At 42.1% G+C, this 18,210-nt stretch overlaps 1 protein-coding gene across 6 annotated transcripts in view; it reads left to right on the forward strand.

The window, feature by feature from the left end:
• Positions 1 to 18,090, forward strand: part of apbb2b (amyloid beta (A4) precursor protein-binding, family B, member 2b) — a 57,126-nt gene extending 39,036 nt beyond the window's left edge. For 5 of the 6 annotated variants that reach the window (XM_067584646.1, XM_067584651.1, XM_067584652.1 and 2 more), the window contains 6 exons: positions 2,451 to 2,565; positions 4,120 to 4,207; positions 9,555 to 9,638; positions 9,758 to 9,873; positions 10,004 to 10,183; positions 13,442 to 18,090. In XM_067584646.1, coding sequence (XP_067440747.1) covers positions 2,451 to 2,565; positions 4,120 to 4,207; positions 9,555 to 9,638; positions 9,758 to 9,873; positions 10,004 to 10,183; positions 13,442 to 13,612 — 754 coding nt within the window. In that variant the 3' untranslated portion in view covers positions 13,613 to 18,090. The remainder of the gene's footprint in view (positions 1 to 2,450; positions 2,566 to 4,119; positions 4,208 to 9,554; positions 9,639 to 9,757; positions 9,874 to 10,003; positions 10,184 to 13,441) is intronic. The other variant, XM_067584650.1, reaches the window with a different exon arrangement.
• Positions 18,091 to 18,210: the final 120 nt, after the last annotated feature.

Below are 18,210 nucleotides of genomic sequence, written 5' to 3' on the forward strand. Positions count from 1 at the left end.
CAGGGGAAAGGGAGAGGGGGATGAGCCTGACAGAGGGGGAGGTATGGTTAGTGCTCACAGGGTGTGGAGCGGACAGGTTGAGGAGTGTGTACTTGCATGCAGCATCACCAGGAATAGATGGTGTGAGTGCCTAAAGACGCTCCCGTGCACAGGATTACCTGCTAAAATAGGAGAACAAACCACTGTGAGTATATTTATATAAATTTCTCCATCACTTCTGCTTTTTTTTTCATCATTAAAGAGGAGACAAGAGTGATGAGGCCTCAGTCTGTAGGGGATGTTGCTGAGCACATAGTTTGTGGGTTTGATTTTTACAACCAGTGTGAGGTGTTCACGAGGTGTTCATGTCACAATTTTATAGGAGCTCAGGTGGCCTGTAAAATATCTGATGTCTGAGTGTGTTTATTGGTTTGCATGTGGATGACTAAATTAGGGTAGCACTGCTGATAGATTACCTGATAAATTACCTGCTTTAATCTGAATCTCTTTTTTTGAGAATCTCTGAACTGAGTGCACAGCTGTTCAACACATTTTCTTTATCATAGGAAACGGGCATCAAAAATTCACTCACAAGCTCATATTTTAAATATTTAGATGTGTATGTTGGAATCCAAAAATACCAATTTGTTGCACATCTTTGCCCAATTTTCCTGTTATTTTACTTCCTTGTTGGTAGTCAGACTAGTCAGTTTGAAGATATGAGCTGCTGTGGAATTTGAAACCTGGTTGGAGCAGGGATTTTTTTCTTTTATCTCTTTCTCTCTCACACACACTCTTGTACCCTTGCAAATGATTGGAGTGGTTGTGTCAGTACAGGAACAATACCCCAGTGCCTCCTACTCTCTCCCATGTGCCACGAAACTCATTATCACCACAGAGTACAAGATTCCCACAGCAACCTTGACATTTTCAGGGGCATTCCCCCCATCCTCTCCCCCTTCCTCTCTTTCTTCTGACTTTTATCTTTACAACTCATCTGGGTTTTTCATTCTGCCCTCATCTTTACGCTTTTATCTTTATCATGTACATTGTTGCAGTTCACTTCCAATTTCCCTCTCCCAGTATTTAACTTTTTTTCTCTCATTATATTCGTCACGCTTCCCACTCACTCTCTCAGTAACTTCTTTATTTATGTGGCTCTTAGAAACTCCCAGCCTATTTCCTTTATTTCCTTTAAGAAACACAAACCATCAGCAGCCAATTAAAGCTAATTACTCCCACGTAGAACATCATTGTCCCAGTGTTCACCCCTTCTCTCTTTTCCCTCTTACCGTATTCATTTTCTGTCCATTATTCATATTTTACTTCAAGGTTAAGTATGCATGAAAATTACCTGCAGTGCTGCTTTGACCTGTTCTACACCCCTTCAACCCACACACACACACACACACACACACGTTTCCAATACTACTATTAAGGCTTTTTTCTAGAGGAGGCGACAGAAGGACTGAATGTTTATCTTTATGTTAATTCTGTGTTTGCCACTTTTTCCTGTTGTCCCCAGTAGGGGGTTAATCTGATGGATTTTTTGTCTCTTTTCTAACTGTTTTCCTTTCTTCCCTGGCTTCCTTGGACACAGAGAGAGGTAAACACATTCCTTCCTTTCATCCCCCCCGACCCTCCTACGGTATCTCTCCATCATTTTTGTCATTCCTTATTGTTTAATTTCCTCTGCGTCTCATTTTTATGCTCTTCAAAGTGACTCTCTATGTACTGTACCGCTGTGCGCACACACTTAGAGACGTAGGAAATGAAGGTGACCTCCTCTGTCTTTCTCTGTCTACAAGCATTTTTTTTTTTAAGTATGCACAATAGGAATGTTTTGTGGAAAGTTTTCCTGAGGGGCTGGGCTCTGAAATCTTGTTAACTCTCAGGCCCGTGTTTCCTGTTGCATTGCATGGCATATTGAAGGGCACAGCTTGAAGGAAGTTATTTAGTTTTTGTGCATTTCTGAATGACGTAAATCGACATGTGTGCGTGTCCTGGTTGGCTGGTTTAATTTGGTGCAGCTGTATTTCTTCTGCAGAGTGTTTTATGTTACGTCCTCATTCCTCAGTCCCTCCTTTCTCTTTTCCGTCTTCTTTTCATTCCTTCTATTCAGCGGTGTTAAATTGTTTTCGGCTTCAGTGGGCCCAGGGGAAAGTTCTTCCCCCACTGTCACTCTATTCAACTCCCTCTTGCATCACGCTGCTCTATTGATCTCTGGGGTCCATCGACCTGAGTGTGTGTATGTGTGTGTGTGTCCTGTAGTCATCAGACTGATAAAGGTCAGTTCATCTCTCATCTGTCTCCAAGTGCTGTCAGTCTAAAAAAACTGGACACATACACACATCATCATTTATCTTTCTTGTCTCCAGGTAGAACCAAAAATAGTCCAACAAACCCTCCTCTAGTCTTCACCCCCTTTGTCAGTCTCCTCCTCTTAATCCTGTGTTTTTTTTCCTTTTTAGGGACTTTGCATATGTGGCACGGGATAAAAACACAAGGATCCTGAAATGTCATGTGTTCCGCTGTGACACGCCAGCCAAAGCCATCGCTACCAGCCTGCATGAGATCTGCTCCCGGGTAAGTGGTTCAGGCTGGGGGAGTGTCCAGACACAAGGCCAAGTTAGGATTTGGCATGTAGACTCAGATGAATTCCAAACCAGACAGACACTTGATGGAAAAAATGTTGCTCTTAGCAAACAAGCCGTCTGGGAGAGATGAAAATTTAGTGCTGATGTCATGACCACAATTAATTGTAAAAACAAACTGCACTAAAATACCAAGAAACAAAAGAAAATATCACCCACTTCCAAAGCAAAAAACAACACATTTATTCTGAACATTTACTTGCGCTTATCCTGTGTGGTGCCTGAGAAAAAATATATTCACACAACTACAAATTGAAATGCCCAACTTCAACAGTGCTTGTATTGTTTCATCATCTTTACTATTCCACTTTCTAGGCACACATTTTTATCTTTGCACAGGGTATCTGCAGTCCTCAAAAAGTCCAAAAACAAGATTAAACTCCCTACATAGTTATCAGAGTGCTTTCTCTGCACTGCATGTCCGCTCTTGGATGAATACAGATGAATGCAAACAGGGTTAGCAGGACAGTATTCAAACCACGTTTTTATTGTGTCGGTTTAATTTACTAAACTCACTCTGAATTAATGGGCTTTTGCTTTTGCAGTTGTCCTAATAAAACAACATTTATAGCTTTAGAACTTTGATTTCATTTTGGAAACGGAATAAAAATGCTTACATTATTTATGTAGACTCATAATTTGGTGTGGAATCCAATTATAGGTAAACTTTTATAATGTCTTTTAAAGTGTTTAAGTCTTCAAAAGTTTCTTTCTGGTCCCCACAGATGCCCTGTTCCGACTATTAAGTTGAAAATGTCATTTGTTAGAGGGGGAAAAAGAGAGGAGATGGAGCCATTTGTCCTTCATATTAATATTAAATGTCCCACATTTTACAGTCAGCCTATATTATAGAACATCGAGTCTTTCTAATACAGACTTGTCACAGATAAAAGGATAAATAAGAAAAGAGAGAATTGGTCACAGCAGGATTTGCTGAGATGCAGAATTGCTGTGACAAACTCTCTGATTAAGGACATGTATAATTTATATGTGGTGTTGGTTTGTGTGTGTGTGTGTGTGTGTGTGTGTGTGTAAGTGATTTTGCATGTCTTCATCTGTCTGGATCTGCATTTGTACATATGTGTTTCTCCCTGTGAGTTGTACTGCAGGAAAGGCTTGTACCCTGCTTTGCAAAGAGGAGTGTGACCTGGTTAATGCATACATGTGTGTGTTTATGCTCCCCAGGTGAAATTGGGAGACGGTATGACAGTATCAGGGGTGATGCTGTTCTAGGTTTTCTGAGCTCCTTTGTTTTGACTCTTTCATCTTTTTTTTTTCTCCCTCATCCTCTTTCACTTTCACACATCTTTCTCTTTGTCTCTTTGCCCTCCTCCCCTGTGTCTTTGCCACGGTATACTAATTCTGCTCTGTTTTTACACGCCATTTCCTCATACTCTCTATCTGTGTGTCTGCTTTTGTGACCCCCGCCCCCCATCTCTTTCTTCACCCCCCCCCCCCACACACACTCTCTTTCTCTCTCCTCCAGATAATGACGGAGCGAAAGAATGCCAAAGCAATGGCAGGAGGCTCTCTCCACGACAGAATGCAGGCAGGACTAGATCTCCCTTTGCAAGGTAGGCTTCATACATATAGTATCTCACTCAGTGTGTGTGTGTGTGTGTGTGTGTGTGAGAGAGAGAGAGAGAGAGGATAATGAATATGAGAGTTGTTATGCATCAATTGACACATGTCAGTCATCACTTCTGTTGGACGCTGCTTACATTCAAAGTGGTCCTTTGCGAGAGCGCAACATCCCAAAAAATAACTGTGTTTTGGGTACAGGGGTGTCTTGGCTAATGCTCCAAAATCAGAACAAGGTTGGAACAGGAGCATCAATGCAGTTTGATTCCTAAATAAGTAGTTCAAGTTTTGGTACACAGTTTTGGAGCCATTAAAATCAATGGATGTATTTCAAAAGATCCATATCTGTCACTTTGGATAGGTTTTGGCCTTAACAGCAGTTTACAGTTCACAGTTTTATTGGTTATTGGTCCAGTGCAAAGGCATAATGTGCCTATGTTCATTATTTGACTCATTTTATCAAATTTACAGAATAGATGTGGAAGGAGTTCCTCAATTTTTAAGTTAAAGTTGAAGTAAATTTATTTGTATAGCACTTTTCATACAGTGGTTGTAATTAAAAATAAGGAAAACGTTAAACGACATTAAATAAGTAAATAAATAGCCAGTCAAATGGGAAAAGTAGCCAGCTAAGGGATGTTGGTGGTAGCAAACTTTCCTATACTCTGGAGAGACAAAGAGATAGGAATGCTAAAAGATGTATTTTTAAATGCACAGCTGTTTCTTTAAAAAAAAAAAAAAAAAAAGGAACGTTGGTGTGCATCTTTGACTGGTTCTGTCATACAGTCATAAACTTGATAACAACAAGCAGGGTCCAACATAACTGCTGTCCCAGGTCCAGTAAAAGTTTATGCAGGCTAATCAGAGTCGTGGGTAAGTCCCTTTCAACAAAGTCTTCCCTGCAGTAGCATCTTTCATCATACTCATTCTATTATTGTATAGGTTTCACCCCATAAGAGCTGTCGCCGTTGGGTTTATCCCCATGCGCATGTGCAGTCGTGAAGATTTCTGTCGTGCCATTGTGCCCCACTTTTGCCCCTCTCAGGTCCGCATCTCTGGTATATCAGACCGGCTTGACCTGAGATCTGCTCCCATTTTTTTTTCTTCAATGTTGGATGCAGTCACCTGTGAAGAAAGAAGATACGTCTTTGATTCAGCACCTTGCTGAAGTGGTCTGCCTTTGTCCCAACTGTGAAAGAGCTACATAATGCCTTTCCAACCTCCATGCTTGCTGCGCTGTCTCGGTCATGAGCACACCAGGATAGCTCTCACCCCCTGTGCCGCATGCGCCTTCTATGTTCGCCTGCCCAGACTTTGCGGTGCTGCAAATGGAAGGCTATGGATACGGCAGCTGGGCTGACCGTGCAAGTTTCACGGTTGAAGAAGCACTGGACATTTTTGACCGACCCGGCCCAGGAGGTGTGCACGATGCTAGGCACAAGTCCGATGACTCAGCTCCCTCAATCGCTGGCACTCCCCCCGGCTCTCCCCTCTCTTTAATGCTCTACCTGGAGTTTGATGGTGAGAAGGAGGCCCTGCATGTGCAGCTGTCTCCCACCTCGCCATGGCCTGCCAGGCACCTGCCTGCCAGCATCCCCATGCCGTCTTACAGGGAGAGGTCTATGTCCTGGAACCAATGTCCAGGCGCCTCTCAATGTGGCTGTGCTTCCCCATGCTTCGGTCCTTCATCGACGCAGTGTTTTAATGACCCCGGAAAGCTGAAAGCATCAGTTGCTTGTTATAATCCCTTTACCAGGAGATACAGAGCATGGGTTTCCTGCCATCCCACTGCTAGAAGAGAGTCTAGCCACCATTTGCTGCCAAAAGCAACATTCTTCAGCAGGCGCAAACCTACGCTGCCTTTTCCTTGTGATCAAGTCACCGACCGCCTCACTGACTGCACTCATCAGTGTGCCACCCAGACAGCAGCAGCTATTAATAACATTGTGTTGCTGTCCTCCACTGTCTCCGCCATGGCTGCACAGCCCAGAACATTTCCTCTGGAGCGACAGACATCGGGAAAGCGATGACAGCTGTCCTGACCCTCTCCACATTGACGCAGGCCAAGATCATGGTGCGGCTGACAGTGCTGCAACGCAACATGTGGCTCCACATGTCCCAGCGCTCAGAACAGATCAGCGCCCAACGGGCTCTTTGGGCCACTCCTTCAGAGCGCCATCACTCACCTCCTTCCCTCCAGTGAGATCTGACATATTGAAAACACCTCGCATTCTGTTGACGGGGGTTCCCCTAAGGAGCGCTGCGTCACTCGTTTCACTGTACAGAGATACAAACTGCCTGGAGCTGTCCACAGTGGTGAAAGTGCTGAAACACTTCGCACCATTGCTGACAGACAAGCATGTGGTGGTACGGACAGACAACATGACAACAGCGGCGAATATACATAGCCAGGGCAGTGTTCAATCAGCTTCAACACTTTCCCTCGGTCTCCCTGATTCCTCGCCTTTCTAGCGCACATTCAGGAGGAGAGTTTCACAGGCATTCTGGTGGCCTCAGAATACACAAGCGTGTCATGGTTCCTGACTATGATACAGCTGCTACTGGGGAAGCCATGACAACTCCCGTGGCGCAGGGACGTGCTCTCACAGCTTGATGGCTCAATCCTACACTTCTTCCCAGTGATAGGCCAGCAGTTATGGGCATGGCCCCTGAACGGGAGCACAGGCACTCTGTGGCTGAATCCCATGTTCATGCCCAAAGTCATAACCAGGTCTTTTAGATCAAGAGATATTTCCCTGGGAGGTTTCTTCCCTCCTCCTCATAGGAGTGAAAGAGAAGAAACGTCACATTGACTCTGCCTGGTGGGCGTGTTGTCTCACTATGTGGCACACACTCAGACAGACACAACAGCTGTTTGTACATTACAGGGAGCATTCACAAGGGAAGCCCCCGACAAAAAAGCACTTGGCCCACTGGCTGTGTGACGCTATCACACAGGCATATGTCGCAGTTGGGGAAGACCCCCACCAGGCGTCCTCCACAGCTCCTCTCAGAGGAACAGCAGTGGCAGACATTTGTGCAGCAGCATCATGGGCTTCACTGTGTCGGTTTTTTCGGTTCTACCTGCGACATGTCTGAGTCCTCTCTGACTCATTCAGTATTGAACATGCTCGACTATCGGAGACACACTGTCAGCTCTGGGCACGTTGCGCACACACAATCATCTTGGTAGAGAGCCATTATATGCGCTACAAGCTGGCATATACTCAAACTCTCTTTAAACTTATTTGTTTAGGTCTCTGGGACTGCCACAGTGCATAACTGTGGTCCCTTTATGCATCCAACACAAGTTCATTATGTGTGAAATGTGTTTGTGCACTCGCAGTGTGCACCTGCACGTGCAATGGGGTATCCTCTTCTACACACGTCATTGGGGATTGATGAACTGTTTCGCCCTTTCGTCCCTGCTCTGCTTGCGTTTGGGACTCTTTCTCTATGTGATTCTCTCTCACAGCAGCAGGTGTGTCATGTGAATGGAGTATAATGCTTCACTCTGACCATTCACACAGGGCCTAGAACAGAGTTGGGCCATGGCACAGCTTATGTGTTTTTATGTTATTGTGCCCTGCACTTATGGAGTTGTGAAATGGTGTGTGTTAGATGCTTGTAGACCACATCCAGTTTCACCCTTAGAGGGCGAAGTCTGTATGATAATAGAACATTGGTTACGTGCTGTAATCCAGATTCTATGAGTATAGGTGTAGCCCTCTAAGGTCCAGGCCCCACTGCTCCACCAACATCAGCTGAAGAAAAAGCTGGCTCATTTCGTAGCAGGTCTCTGGTCAAACCAGTTTGATATACTGGAGATGCGGATGCAAGAGCTGCAATCGTGTGGGGCACAATGGCGCGAAAGAAATCTTCACGACTGGAATAAACCCAATAGCTCATAGAATCTGGGTTACAGTGCATAACCAACATTGTCATACTTACCGGTACTCAAAAAAATGTCCGTGAAAGAAACATATGAGGCTACGAAAAGAAAGAGGGGCTTTCTACTTACTTACCCTGGTGAGGAGAGAATGGGAGTTTTGCTTCTCTGTCTCTCTCCTCTGCTCTCTGTATGTGCCAGTATGCAGGAGGGCGGGGCTGAGCTACACACACACACACACACACACAGAGCAGACAGCAGAGTACAGAGTCCACAGTGGAGAATGAAACGGACTTGAGGTTTTAATTTACTCAAGTCAACTACGACTGCTCGCTGCTGTAGGTGCAACAAAATCCGGCAGTAAGGTCTTCCATTTCCAGCAGTCGATTCCTGCTCTCCTCGCATCTGCAGCTGCTATATTTAACAGACATACGGAGCACGTGATGCTAATAGTGAACTGTTATGAACAAACTCAAAACAGATGTTCACTGTATGTAACTGCATTGACTAAGTATCTTAAAATAAGTTGAATTCTTGTAGACTTAAGGCTGACCCTCCTCTACCTACAGCAGTGAGTCTGTGACCAGCAGCAGCAGAGGGAGAACAGAGGAGAGGATGAATGATGGCACAGAGATGTTAACCAGTTTATTGTTATTGAGTTTATTATCAAGGTCATCCATACCTCGTTGAAATGTCATCATCATAAATCCTCTTCTCTTCTCCCTATCTATTCCATACTGTCTGGCTTTACACAAAATAAGGAGAAACCTACATTTATACACCATTCATTTGCTGATCCAATATGTGCCTAATTTTATATTTTGCATATTTGTTTAATAAATAAACATGACATATCCATAACTAAAGGAAAAGAACCAAATCTAAAGTGAACTTCACTGTTTCATGTATTATGTATACGATGAATAAATCACCAAAATTATGGAAAAAAGAGTTATTTTCATTTTTTGGCTGCTGGGCCAGTGAAAATATACAAGGGGGCAGTAAAACTCTGATCTCTCTGTCAGGGAGACACAATGATTGGCTGCGCTCTATGTCGCACTATGTCATTTATATACACACAAATGATTGGACAAGATTCAGCAACAGCCAAGCAGACTGACAACTATCCAGCCTGCTGCTGACAGCTTGCCAAATCTAACAGCTGCATTGTCTGTCTCTGCCTAAAATAATAAAAATGATAAACTTTTCAAACATGAAAAACAGGAGATTAAGCGTGAATGTATGATTACGGTCTACTTAGTAAACATTGTTCAGTCAAAATCCCCCAACAAATCTTTTTGTTGTGACATTTAAATATAATAGAAGCCAGTGACACTAAGGTGAATATCCAGCTCTTGGGGAAACTCTGTAAATGTGTATTGTTAATTGTTCATATAAATGTTTATTCTTATGAAGACATATTAAATGAGTATGTGGTGGCTTCTCCCCAGCAGAGTTTCCCACACCAAAGACAGAACTGGTTCAGAAGTTTCAGGTGCTCTATCTTGGGATGTTGCCTGTGGCCAGACCAATAGGTGAGTTTGACACCTACACTGTAATGAGATGCAAAGTACATGATTTAGATTAATGTTGATAGTGTAACTTCAGGCATGATTTAATTGTTTTTGGGGTTTTTTTTAACCCTCTTTTCCAGGCATGGACATACTGAATGGAGCCATAGACAGTCTAATTGGTTCTTCCAACAGAGAAGACTGGACTCCAGTAGCCCTCAATGTGGCTGATGCTACTGTCACCATCAGCAAGGAGAAGGTGTCTTATGATGTCTTATTAATGTGTTATTTCTGTTTTGGTTAAATCCTAAAAAATATATTTAAATTTTACATGTATGTACTGTACATTGTCTGTAACTTACTTGTCACACTTTAATGTTTCTGACCAGGATGAAGAGGAAGTGCTGGTGGAGTGTCGCGTGCGTTTCCTGTCTTTCATGGGCGTCGGGCATGACGTGCACACATTTGCCTTCATCATGGATGCTGGTGGCCATCGTTTCGACTGTCACGTCTTCTGGTGTGAGCCCAATGCTGGGAATGTGTCCGAGGCTGTACAGGCAGCCTGTATGGTGAGTCACACAATACACAATACAACGCAATAGTCTGGTGCAGAGCTGACAACACAACTCAAATACTCTGAGCCAACTCCGAATACGTTAGTTTAAATGAATGTAACAACAGTGCACATTGATGCATGCTCGAATTTCAAATTACAGTTGAAGTGTAGTGTGGAGTTGTTAATGAGGCTGTGGGAAATGGAGCGTGCATAGTTTTAATTTAACCATGAATACTAATATAATTTGAAATTTATTTTGTAGAAATGAAGTACTTTGGTCTTTAGACTGATGGGAAATTATAAAGTAAACAAGTCTACTACACTCATTCTGTGGATAAAAACATTGAGTGTCTTGTCTTTTTTTTTTTGTCTTCAGCTATAATGAAGAATTGCATTCAGGACGTGTGTGCGTTCACCTCAGAATTACAAAGTTATCAAGCATAAAACACAAATGACTTTATATGCATTGCCTTACTATAACCAGCTAGCCTTGAATTAAAGTCACTGTATTGGGCCTTGTTTAAAAGGTTCCCTTATTCTTAACCTGCAGTGCGGAACTTTTACATATAAATGAACGTCTGTTACGTTCAAGCCCTTGCCAAGCGAGTTCATACAATGCTGATTAAGTCGATCACCACCAGATAAATCTCTCTGTATTTCACAGTATACCAGTGTTTTTAATCAGGTGTTGGGTTTTACATTTGTGCGCTGGCCGGATGAATGCATACTGTGCATGTTCTGTGGGCAGAGCATGAGCACTTAAGACTTCTGCAGGTTGAGCCGACTTACTTCTGGTTAGCCGTCTGCTAGCTTGAATGGGGATAAAATTCAGCTCTTCTAGACTTTCCAAATGTTATCGCACCGAATGGATCAAATTCTGATAGTGAAATGAGTCATTTCACAGGGGTTGTGTGATGTTTTAAAATAATTTATCCAGCTGCAACATTAGCGACGGAGTAGGTTAATAGTAGGTGTTGTTGTAATTACTCTCACTGCCAGAAGGGAGAGACAAAAAACCCCACGCGCCATCTTCAAGTTCTCTAATATTAATGTACCAAATGCAAAATGTTTCCGTATTGCAATTTTAAACTGAGGTCATCTACTTAAAGTAGAGAGAGGGAGGCATTGACATTTAGAGCCTCTCTTTCTGAGAGTGATTGTCCTTGTCAGTAGTTTAGTTTGGGTATAGTTTTTTCACTCTTGACAGATGGGTGTTTTACTGTCCAACACAAATGCTTTATTCAGGTTTTAATGGGGCCTTCTGTCAAAGTGCTGTTGGTGTAAAACACATATTCAAATGAAGAGAAGCCACCTAAAATTAAAATATTAGGTGTATACAGCATCAGTTGCCATTGACAGAGGACGTCCTTACAAGTTATCTCGTATACATTTTCTGTTTAACTCTATGTTTTCAATTGCATCCCACTTTGGAACTTTTTAAGATATCTGCATTATATTAGTAACCATTGTTTTAAAGCTATAGTAGTTTTATTGTATTTTTATTTTATCATAATCACAGCTGAGAATGCCCTCTGTGGTGTTTCTGCTATAATGCAGCCTATTAGTGTTACTCATCTTCCTCTGCAGCCTCTCAGCTGTGTGTGAGTCAGAAGATTAGTCGACTGCTAGCTGTGCTATCGATCACACATCAGAACTTTGGATATATGGACATAAGGGCTCTCACACACACACACGCACACACTTACACACACTAAAACTGATTCACGATGACAAGAGTCATCAGTCATTACTATTGATCACAGCTTTGACCCTGCACCAGTCCAGCTTTCCCTCCTCTCTGTCTCACACACACACACACACACACACACACCTCCACAGTTGTGCGCTCAGCAGCTGTGACTAGAGGTCGACCGATAGTGGGCTTTTAAAGGCAGATATAATAACAATAGTTTGGAGCAGGAAGAAGCTAATAGCAGATTAACCAGCTAACCAGTTTTTTTTTTCAATTATCATTTTTAAAAAATAATGAATTCAGAACAGGATTACAAGTGATTGATGTTTTAAATACAACTAAATACTGTTTCTAGAGCAGCAACAGTAATATTCACAACAGCAAAGTCACAATATAAATTCAATTATATCTCACTGGAAACAAATATAACATGTCAGTAAAACAAATATTTCTGACATCAAAATACTGCATGAAGTTTAGAAAGCATGAAGAACACAAACATCAGTCAGTATCAGTCTTTCCTCCTGTCCTCTGTCCTCCACCCTCTGCTGCTGCTGTGATTCACTGCTGCAGGTACCGCTGGTAGAGAGAGGAGGGGCTGGTTTGTCTTAGCCAGTGGCTAAGTGTTCAAGAATTTGCCAGATTTTAAGATTTGTGGCAAACTAAGATACATAGTTAGACTACATACAGACAGCTTTCATTTTAGCTTGTTCTAACAATTTGCTATTAGCTTAACAAGTGCTGTGTGGTTGTGTAAAACATGCCGGGAGCCTGCAGGCAAAGCAGTTGAAAATATTGCTTTTCCACATGTTTATGCTTGTTGAACAAGTGGTTTGATAAATTACATTGATTGGCTTTTTACTCACAAAGGTTTTATTGAACTTACAGTAACAAGTGTAGATGTTGTCAACTCGAGTAATCTTCTAGTTATCTTCACTTCATTGTGTCCTCCGTAGCCTCTCTGCTCTGCTGTTCGCTGTGTGTGAGTGTGCTCGTGGTTTTGTTACCTCATTGGGAACTTTTCCGGTATAAATACTGACTTTGTAGGGTCCAGTAGTCCTCGAGGTTTGGAGTAAGGTGTGTATTGAGGTTAGGTTAAGGTTAGGGTTTGGGTTAGGCTTTCCACAATGAATGGAAGTCAATGCAATGTCCTATCAAGGATAGCTGTGCAAACAAACTGTATGTGTGTGTGAGTGACCCCACCCTTGGTGAAACACAGAGAGCAGAGGAGAGGACAGAGAAGGGGTGCAGCCATAAAAATAACCACAAAACGTGGCAGAGAACTCTCAACATAGTTTTTTTTCTTTTCACTCGGCTTAGGAGCTGTGAAAAAACACTTAGCTGCTGCACCTAAGTCTTATAATAGTAGGTAAAACCCTGATTAACTTGACTTTGTGTGGAGCCTCCATGCAAAACAGTGATGTATGTCCCCGCATGAATGGTAGAGGCTGTGCTGCCATAGGCCACTATTGGAGCCAAGTTCCACCATTTCCGCTAGTTTTTAAACGTCTTATTGGCACCAGTTAATCAGCAATATGTCTCTCTCTCTCTCTCTCGCTCTCTCTCTTTCTCTCTCAGCTGCGGTACCAGAAGTGTTTGGTGGCTCGACCTCCCTCCCAGAAGGCCTGTGGCTCGTCGCCCCCCGGCGACTCCGTGTCCCGTCGGGTCTCAACCAGCGTAAAGAAAGGCGTCCTGTCCCTCATTGACACCCTCAAACAGAAGAGACCCGTCACAGAGTTGCCGCAGTAACCACGGTTAAGCACTACCGACTTGACTCCCTGCCACAACCCCCAGTCACCATGGTAACTAGTCGCATTGCTGCCAAAACCTGTCGCTACCACAGACCCCTGTAACCATGGAAACAGTAAATCCCCAGGGTTTGGGAAATCCTGTCATGATTTTTGCTTTCTGGAGCAAATTGGAATTCCACCTCAAGAGTTGATCCGCTCTTGAGCAGCAATTCAAGTCCGTTTCCTCCAAAATAACTGAGCTGGATCAAGACTAATCCCACATCAAGAAGGAACAACCACGAGAAACACCTGAACGGTGACAGTGTACATAGAAGTTAACTCTCATTCCCCCTCAGCACAGAGAAAGAGTGAGGACAGAGAGCAACAATGAAGAACAAAGAAGTAGGAAGTGCTCCTTCAAGCACAGAAACGTGTGACGAGCGAGCTCATCGCCTCCCAAACTGCTGATCTCTCCATGCTCTTGTTGTATTTGTGTCTGTGCCTGTGCTGCCAGCATGACCTTGCACACCTGGCCACACCCCCTCGTCATTCACCTGGTTGTCCTGTTAGTCTGTAGTGGCTTTTTCCCCCCTCTGTCTCTCTTATCCACGGTAGACTGTTGCGTAAAGTGAATGGAAGGAAGGAGTTATGAAAGCCATGGTGTCTGATTTTCGTATCAGTGAGTAACGAATTGAAGAAATAAGGAAGCTACCACAGGATAAAGAGATTCGGGCTTTGTCGTCTACAGCACACTCTAACCTGTTCAACTGATCCTGCATGAACTTTTTATATAAAAGTGACACATTCTAGACAATATCAATACACTGCTGCTGCTTTCAGAGACTGAAGGGATGAGAAATCAGAAGCCACATTGTTTTTCCTGTCTACTTCTTAGCTCTTTGTTTCTCGTCAACTGTGCAAGAATCAGCCAGACTGGACTGGGACGGTCTAAACGAGTGGTGACCTTTCACCCGAAACATCCTTCATGTGCTTCCTGTTTACGTCTTGTTTTTACTCTTTTTGTTACCCCTCGGAAAATGACAGACGATAGCCATAACGGAGGAGGAGGTACGGGGGATGAACGGAGTGATACTCCCTCACTTATTTGCTCCCCCCGCTCTCTGGTGACCAGTACTCATTGCTGCTCCAAACACAGGAGACATCAGCATGCTGCTGCTCTTTGATACACATGCTGGAGGAAATTTGACTGATGATTCCTTTAAATCCCACCTCAGTATGAATCCTCTGAGACTTCATGTCCATAAATAAAAAAAGGTCCTGGAGACACGAGAAAGCCTGGAGGAGGAGGAAGAAGAAGAAGACTGGAGGAATGTGCTTTTATACCTGGGTATGGTTGTGATGATTTTGTTCACAGCTGTGATTTGAACTACGAGGAAGTGAGAAGGAAAAAGACTGATTTCATCTCCAGCCTCAGCTGTTTTTTAAGAGGAAAACCAACCGTGACATGTTGACTCAAACTAACAGGACTTTCCTGGGCTGCTATCTATCTGTCTCCAGGGTTCTGTTCACTTGAATGCGCCTTTTCTGTTTTTTCCATTTCCTACTTACTTACAGTACAGTAGGTCTGTTTTCATCAGTGCCACGAGATTACTAGCGTTTGGTCTGTTTTTGATGATTTATTCTCACAGAAATCTCAAGTCAACACTGCTAGCTCCTTATTATGCTATATCTGACTGGATTGGATATATGATGATAATGAAGTCCTTTATTGCAACTAAAGTCATCAACATTTCTCGGATAGTTATCTTGGATGTAGGACAGCACGTAAATACAATACATTTGACCGTTCTCTAATTTCTGCCACCAAACAGGAACTGTCCAATCATAGCTAAGTAACTGTAACCAATCACAGCATGTCTGTCAGTGTCGATCACTGTTTGCATTTCTACACACGATCAAATTGTGGGCTTTTTTTTTTTTTTTTTTTTTTACAAAACCAAAAACGTAAAAGAACAAGTGTAAGAGAATGATTAAACAGTTTATCTGCTCTAACAGAAGCTGCAAGCTGCACGACTGGATAACTAGCTGACTACTACAGTAGTGATCTGTTTCCAAAGGCAAGAAGCGTGTCATAAGCTAACTGCATTATGTTGTAGGGTTACAGGTTACATTAGAAAAATGCCTGTTAAGGGCTTTAACATCCAACCTGTGAGATCCACAATGCTAGTATATGAGAGTTAAGATTAGAGCTAATGATTATTTTCATCATCGATTAATCTGTTGTTTATTCTCTCAATTAATCCATTAGTTGTTTGGTGTCGATCACTGTTTCCCAGAGCCCAAGGTGACATTTTCAAATGTCTAAAGAAACCAGAAAATATTCACGTTTGAGATGCTGGAACCAGAGAATTTAGATTTTTTTTTTTTCTTCTGAAAAAATGACTCAAAACGATTTATCAATTATCAATATAGCGATTAACTTAATAGTTGACAACTCATTGATTAATCGACTAATCGTTGCAGCTCTAGTTAGCAGCAGCTCTGTATTACTGTTTATTGGGTTCAAGGAAGTTTACAGTCACTACACTAATTTCAGCTTTACAAACTCGTCAGTTCTGTTTACATTAAAGCATAACCGTTAAATGGCTTGTCACAGTATTTTTTCTATAGTAAGCATCCAAGCCATCCAAGAGTTATGTTACAACGAATAACACTTTTATTCATAGTACTGTATGAAAACTGCAATACACAAACATCTGCTGCTGCTCTATTTCCATGTACACTTGATGGGTCATCAGCTGATGCATGCTGACTGTTTGCTTGGGATGTGTAGCTTTAGCCTCAATCTTTTAGCAAGATACCATGAATGTATCTAACGTGCATATTTAAGAACCTTTTATAGACTTCTTATTTTAATAGGAATCATCTGGAAACAAAAAATGATTAGAGGCAGAGTTTTAGCCTTATTAGCATTAGCTTCAGCTTCGGCCTTAGACTGTATGATTTTGGCCGACAAAATCGATGGTTGTTGGTGAAAAATGAGAAGCTGCTTTTTTGTCTACCTCTGTCTTAAATCAAGAATCCAATGCTTCAAAAATGATTAAAGATCCCCTCCAGACTTGTATTGAGACATATAAAAATACTCTGCTTGGAACAATAATTTGTGCCTGATGTGGTTTTTCCACAAAAAAAAGTATAATCACCGCGTTAAAATCCTTAAAATCACATCTACTCCTTCTTTAGTGTAACTTCTTGACACAAGATGTCTCCTACTTCCCTGTAAAGTCTATTCTCAGTGTTTGTGCACTGGAGGCTTCAAATTTCCACATCATACTCCAAACTCGCTGTGATGTCACAAATCCTGCACATACGCACACCCCTGAAAAAATCTGCTTTTCAATGAAGCTGAAACATCCAACTGAAGGAAGAAAAACAGATTTTTGACTGGAGGGGGACTGTAAGAATTTTGAGCAGTAAATCTGCCACCATTATCATATGGCACGTAGCTTATGTATAAACAGAAAGCTTGACAGGCATAGCAACAGTAACTAGGGGGCGGGACGTAGAGAACGGTCATTTATTACGTCTGTGGGTGCTTCTTGCTTGTCAACGTTAACATGCAGGTTGCAGGAACTAGCAGTGTTATTGAGATTCTGTAGAGAAAATTCAGCCACATCACCTTCTTTTGTCACAAGGATGTTGAAATGTGAATGAGATGACAGATTTGTGTGTACATAATATCCATTTAATGTAACATTTGGCATTAATCATTGTTATAAGCTATCGTTTCATTTTGAATGTCTTTTAGTTTTCTATTATTTTCTTGTAATGAAATGCCTTTTTTTTTTTTTTGATTGCTCACCAAATGGCCAAAGTGTAAAATATTGATATACATTGTTGTAGATAAGAAAAATACGAGAGCAAATAATGAAAAAAGGAGAGGTGATTGGAAATTTTCACAGTCGTCAATTAAGTTGATACTGAATTTAACTGAGCAATTATCTATGCATTCTTTTGATCTTGAGAAATGGAAAGTCGTGAAAAGCCTTGCATGCCCTTGGACGGTTGAAAGAACGACTGTATGTACTGAACAGAAATATTTTTTATTTTATTTATTCTATTTTATAAAGGTATATACTGATTTTATTAGTTGAGGCGAGTAAAGTCTCTTGACTCTGTGTCATTGTCTCAGTCCCTGGTTAACTCACAATGCTACAACAGGCTCCGCTTTGCAGAAGAAGGCAGATAAAGGAATATATCTTCACCTTGTACAGTGCACCGAGAGCTGGGAGTCCACTGCCGACAGGAGGAGTGAAGAGGAGGAAGAGGAAGAAGATGAAGGCAACAGCAATGGACTCCCGGCGTCTCCGTCAGGCTCACACACATAAACAACAACAAACAAACACACATACACACACACACACACACACACTCCATTTCCCACAGATGGATGTGTTGGCTTCCGTTTGCTGCTCACTGATTTGTACACTTTATCAATGTAACCAATTGTGAGAATAAACAGCATTATAAAATAGACCCACTGGCTTTTTTGTGTGTCTGTGTGTGCATTAGTGCTACAACTAATGATTATTTCATTGATTATTCTTTTTTATTATTTCTTTAAACCTGAGTTTTATTAATTCAGTCCAACATTTT

Source organism: Thunnus thynnus, chromosome 3 (assembly GCF_963924715.1).
Source record: "Thunnus thynnus chromosome 3, fThuThy2.1, whole genome shotgun sequence".
NCBI lineage: Eukaryota > Metazoa > Chordata > Actinopteri > Scombriformes > Scombridae > Thunnus > Thunnus thynnus.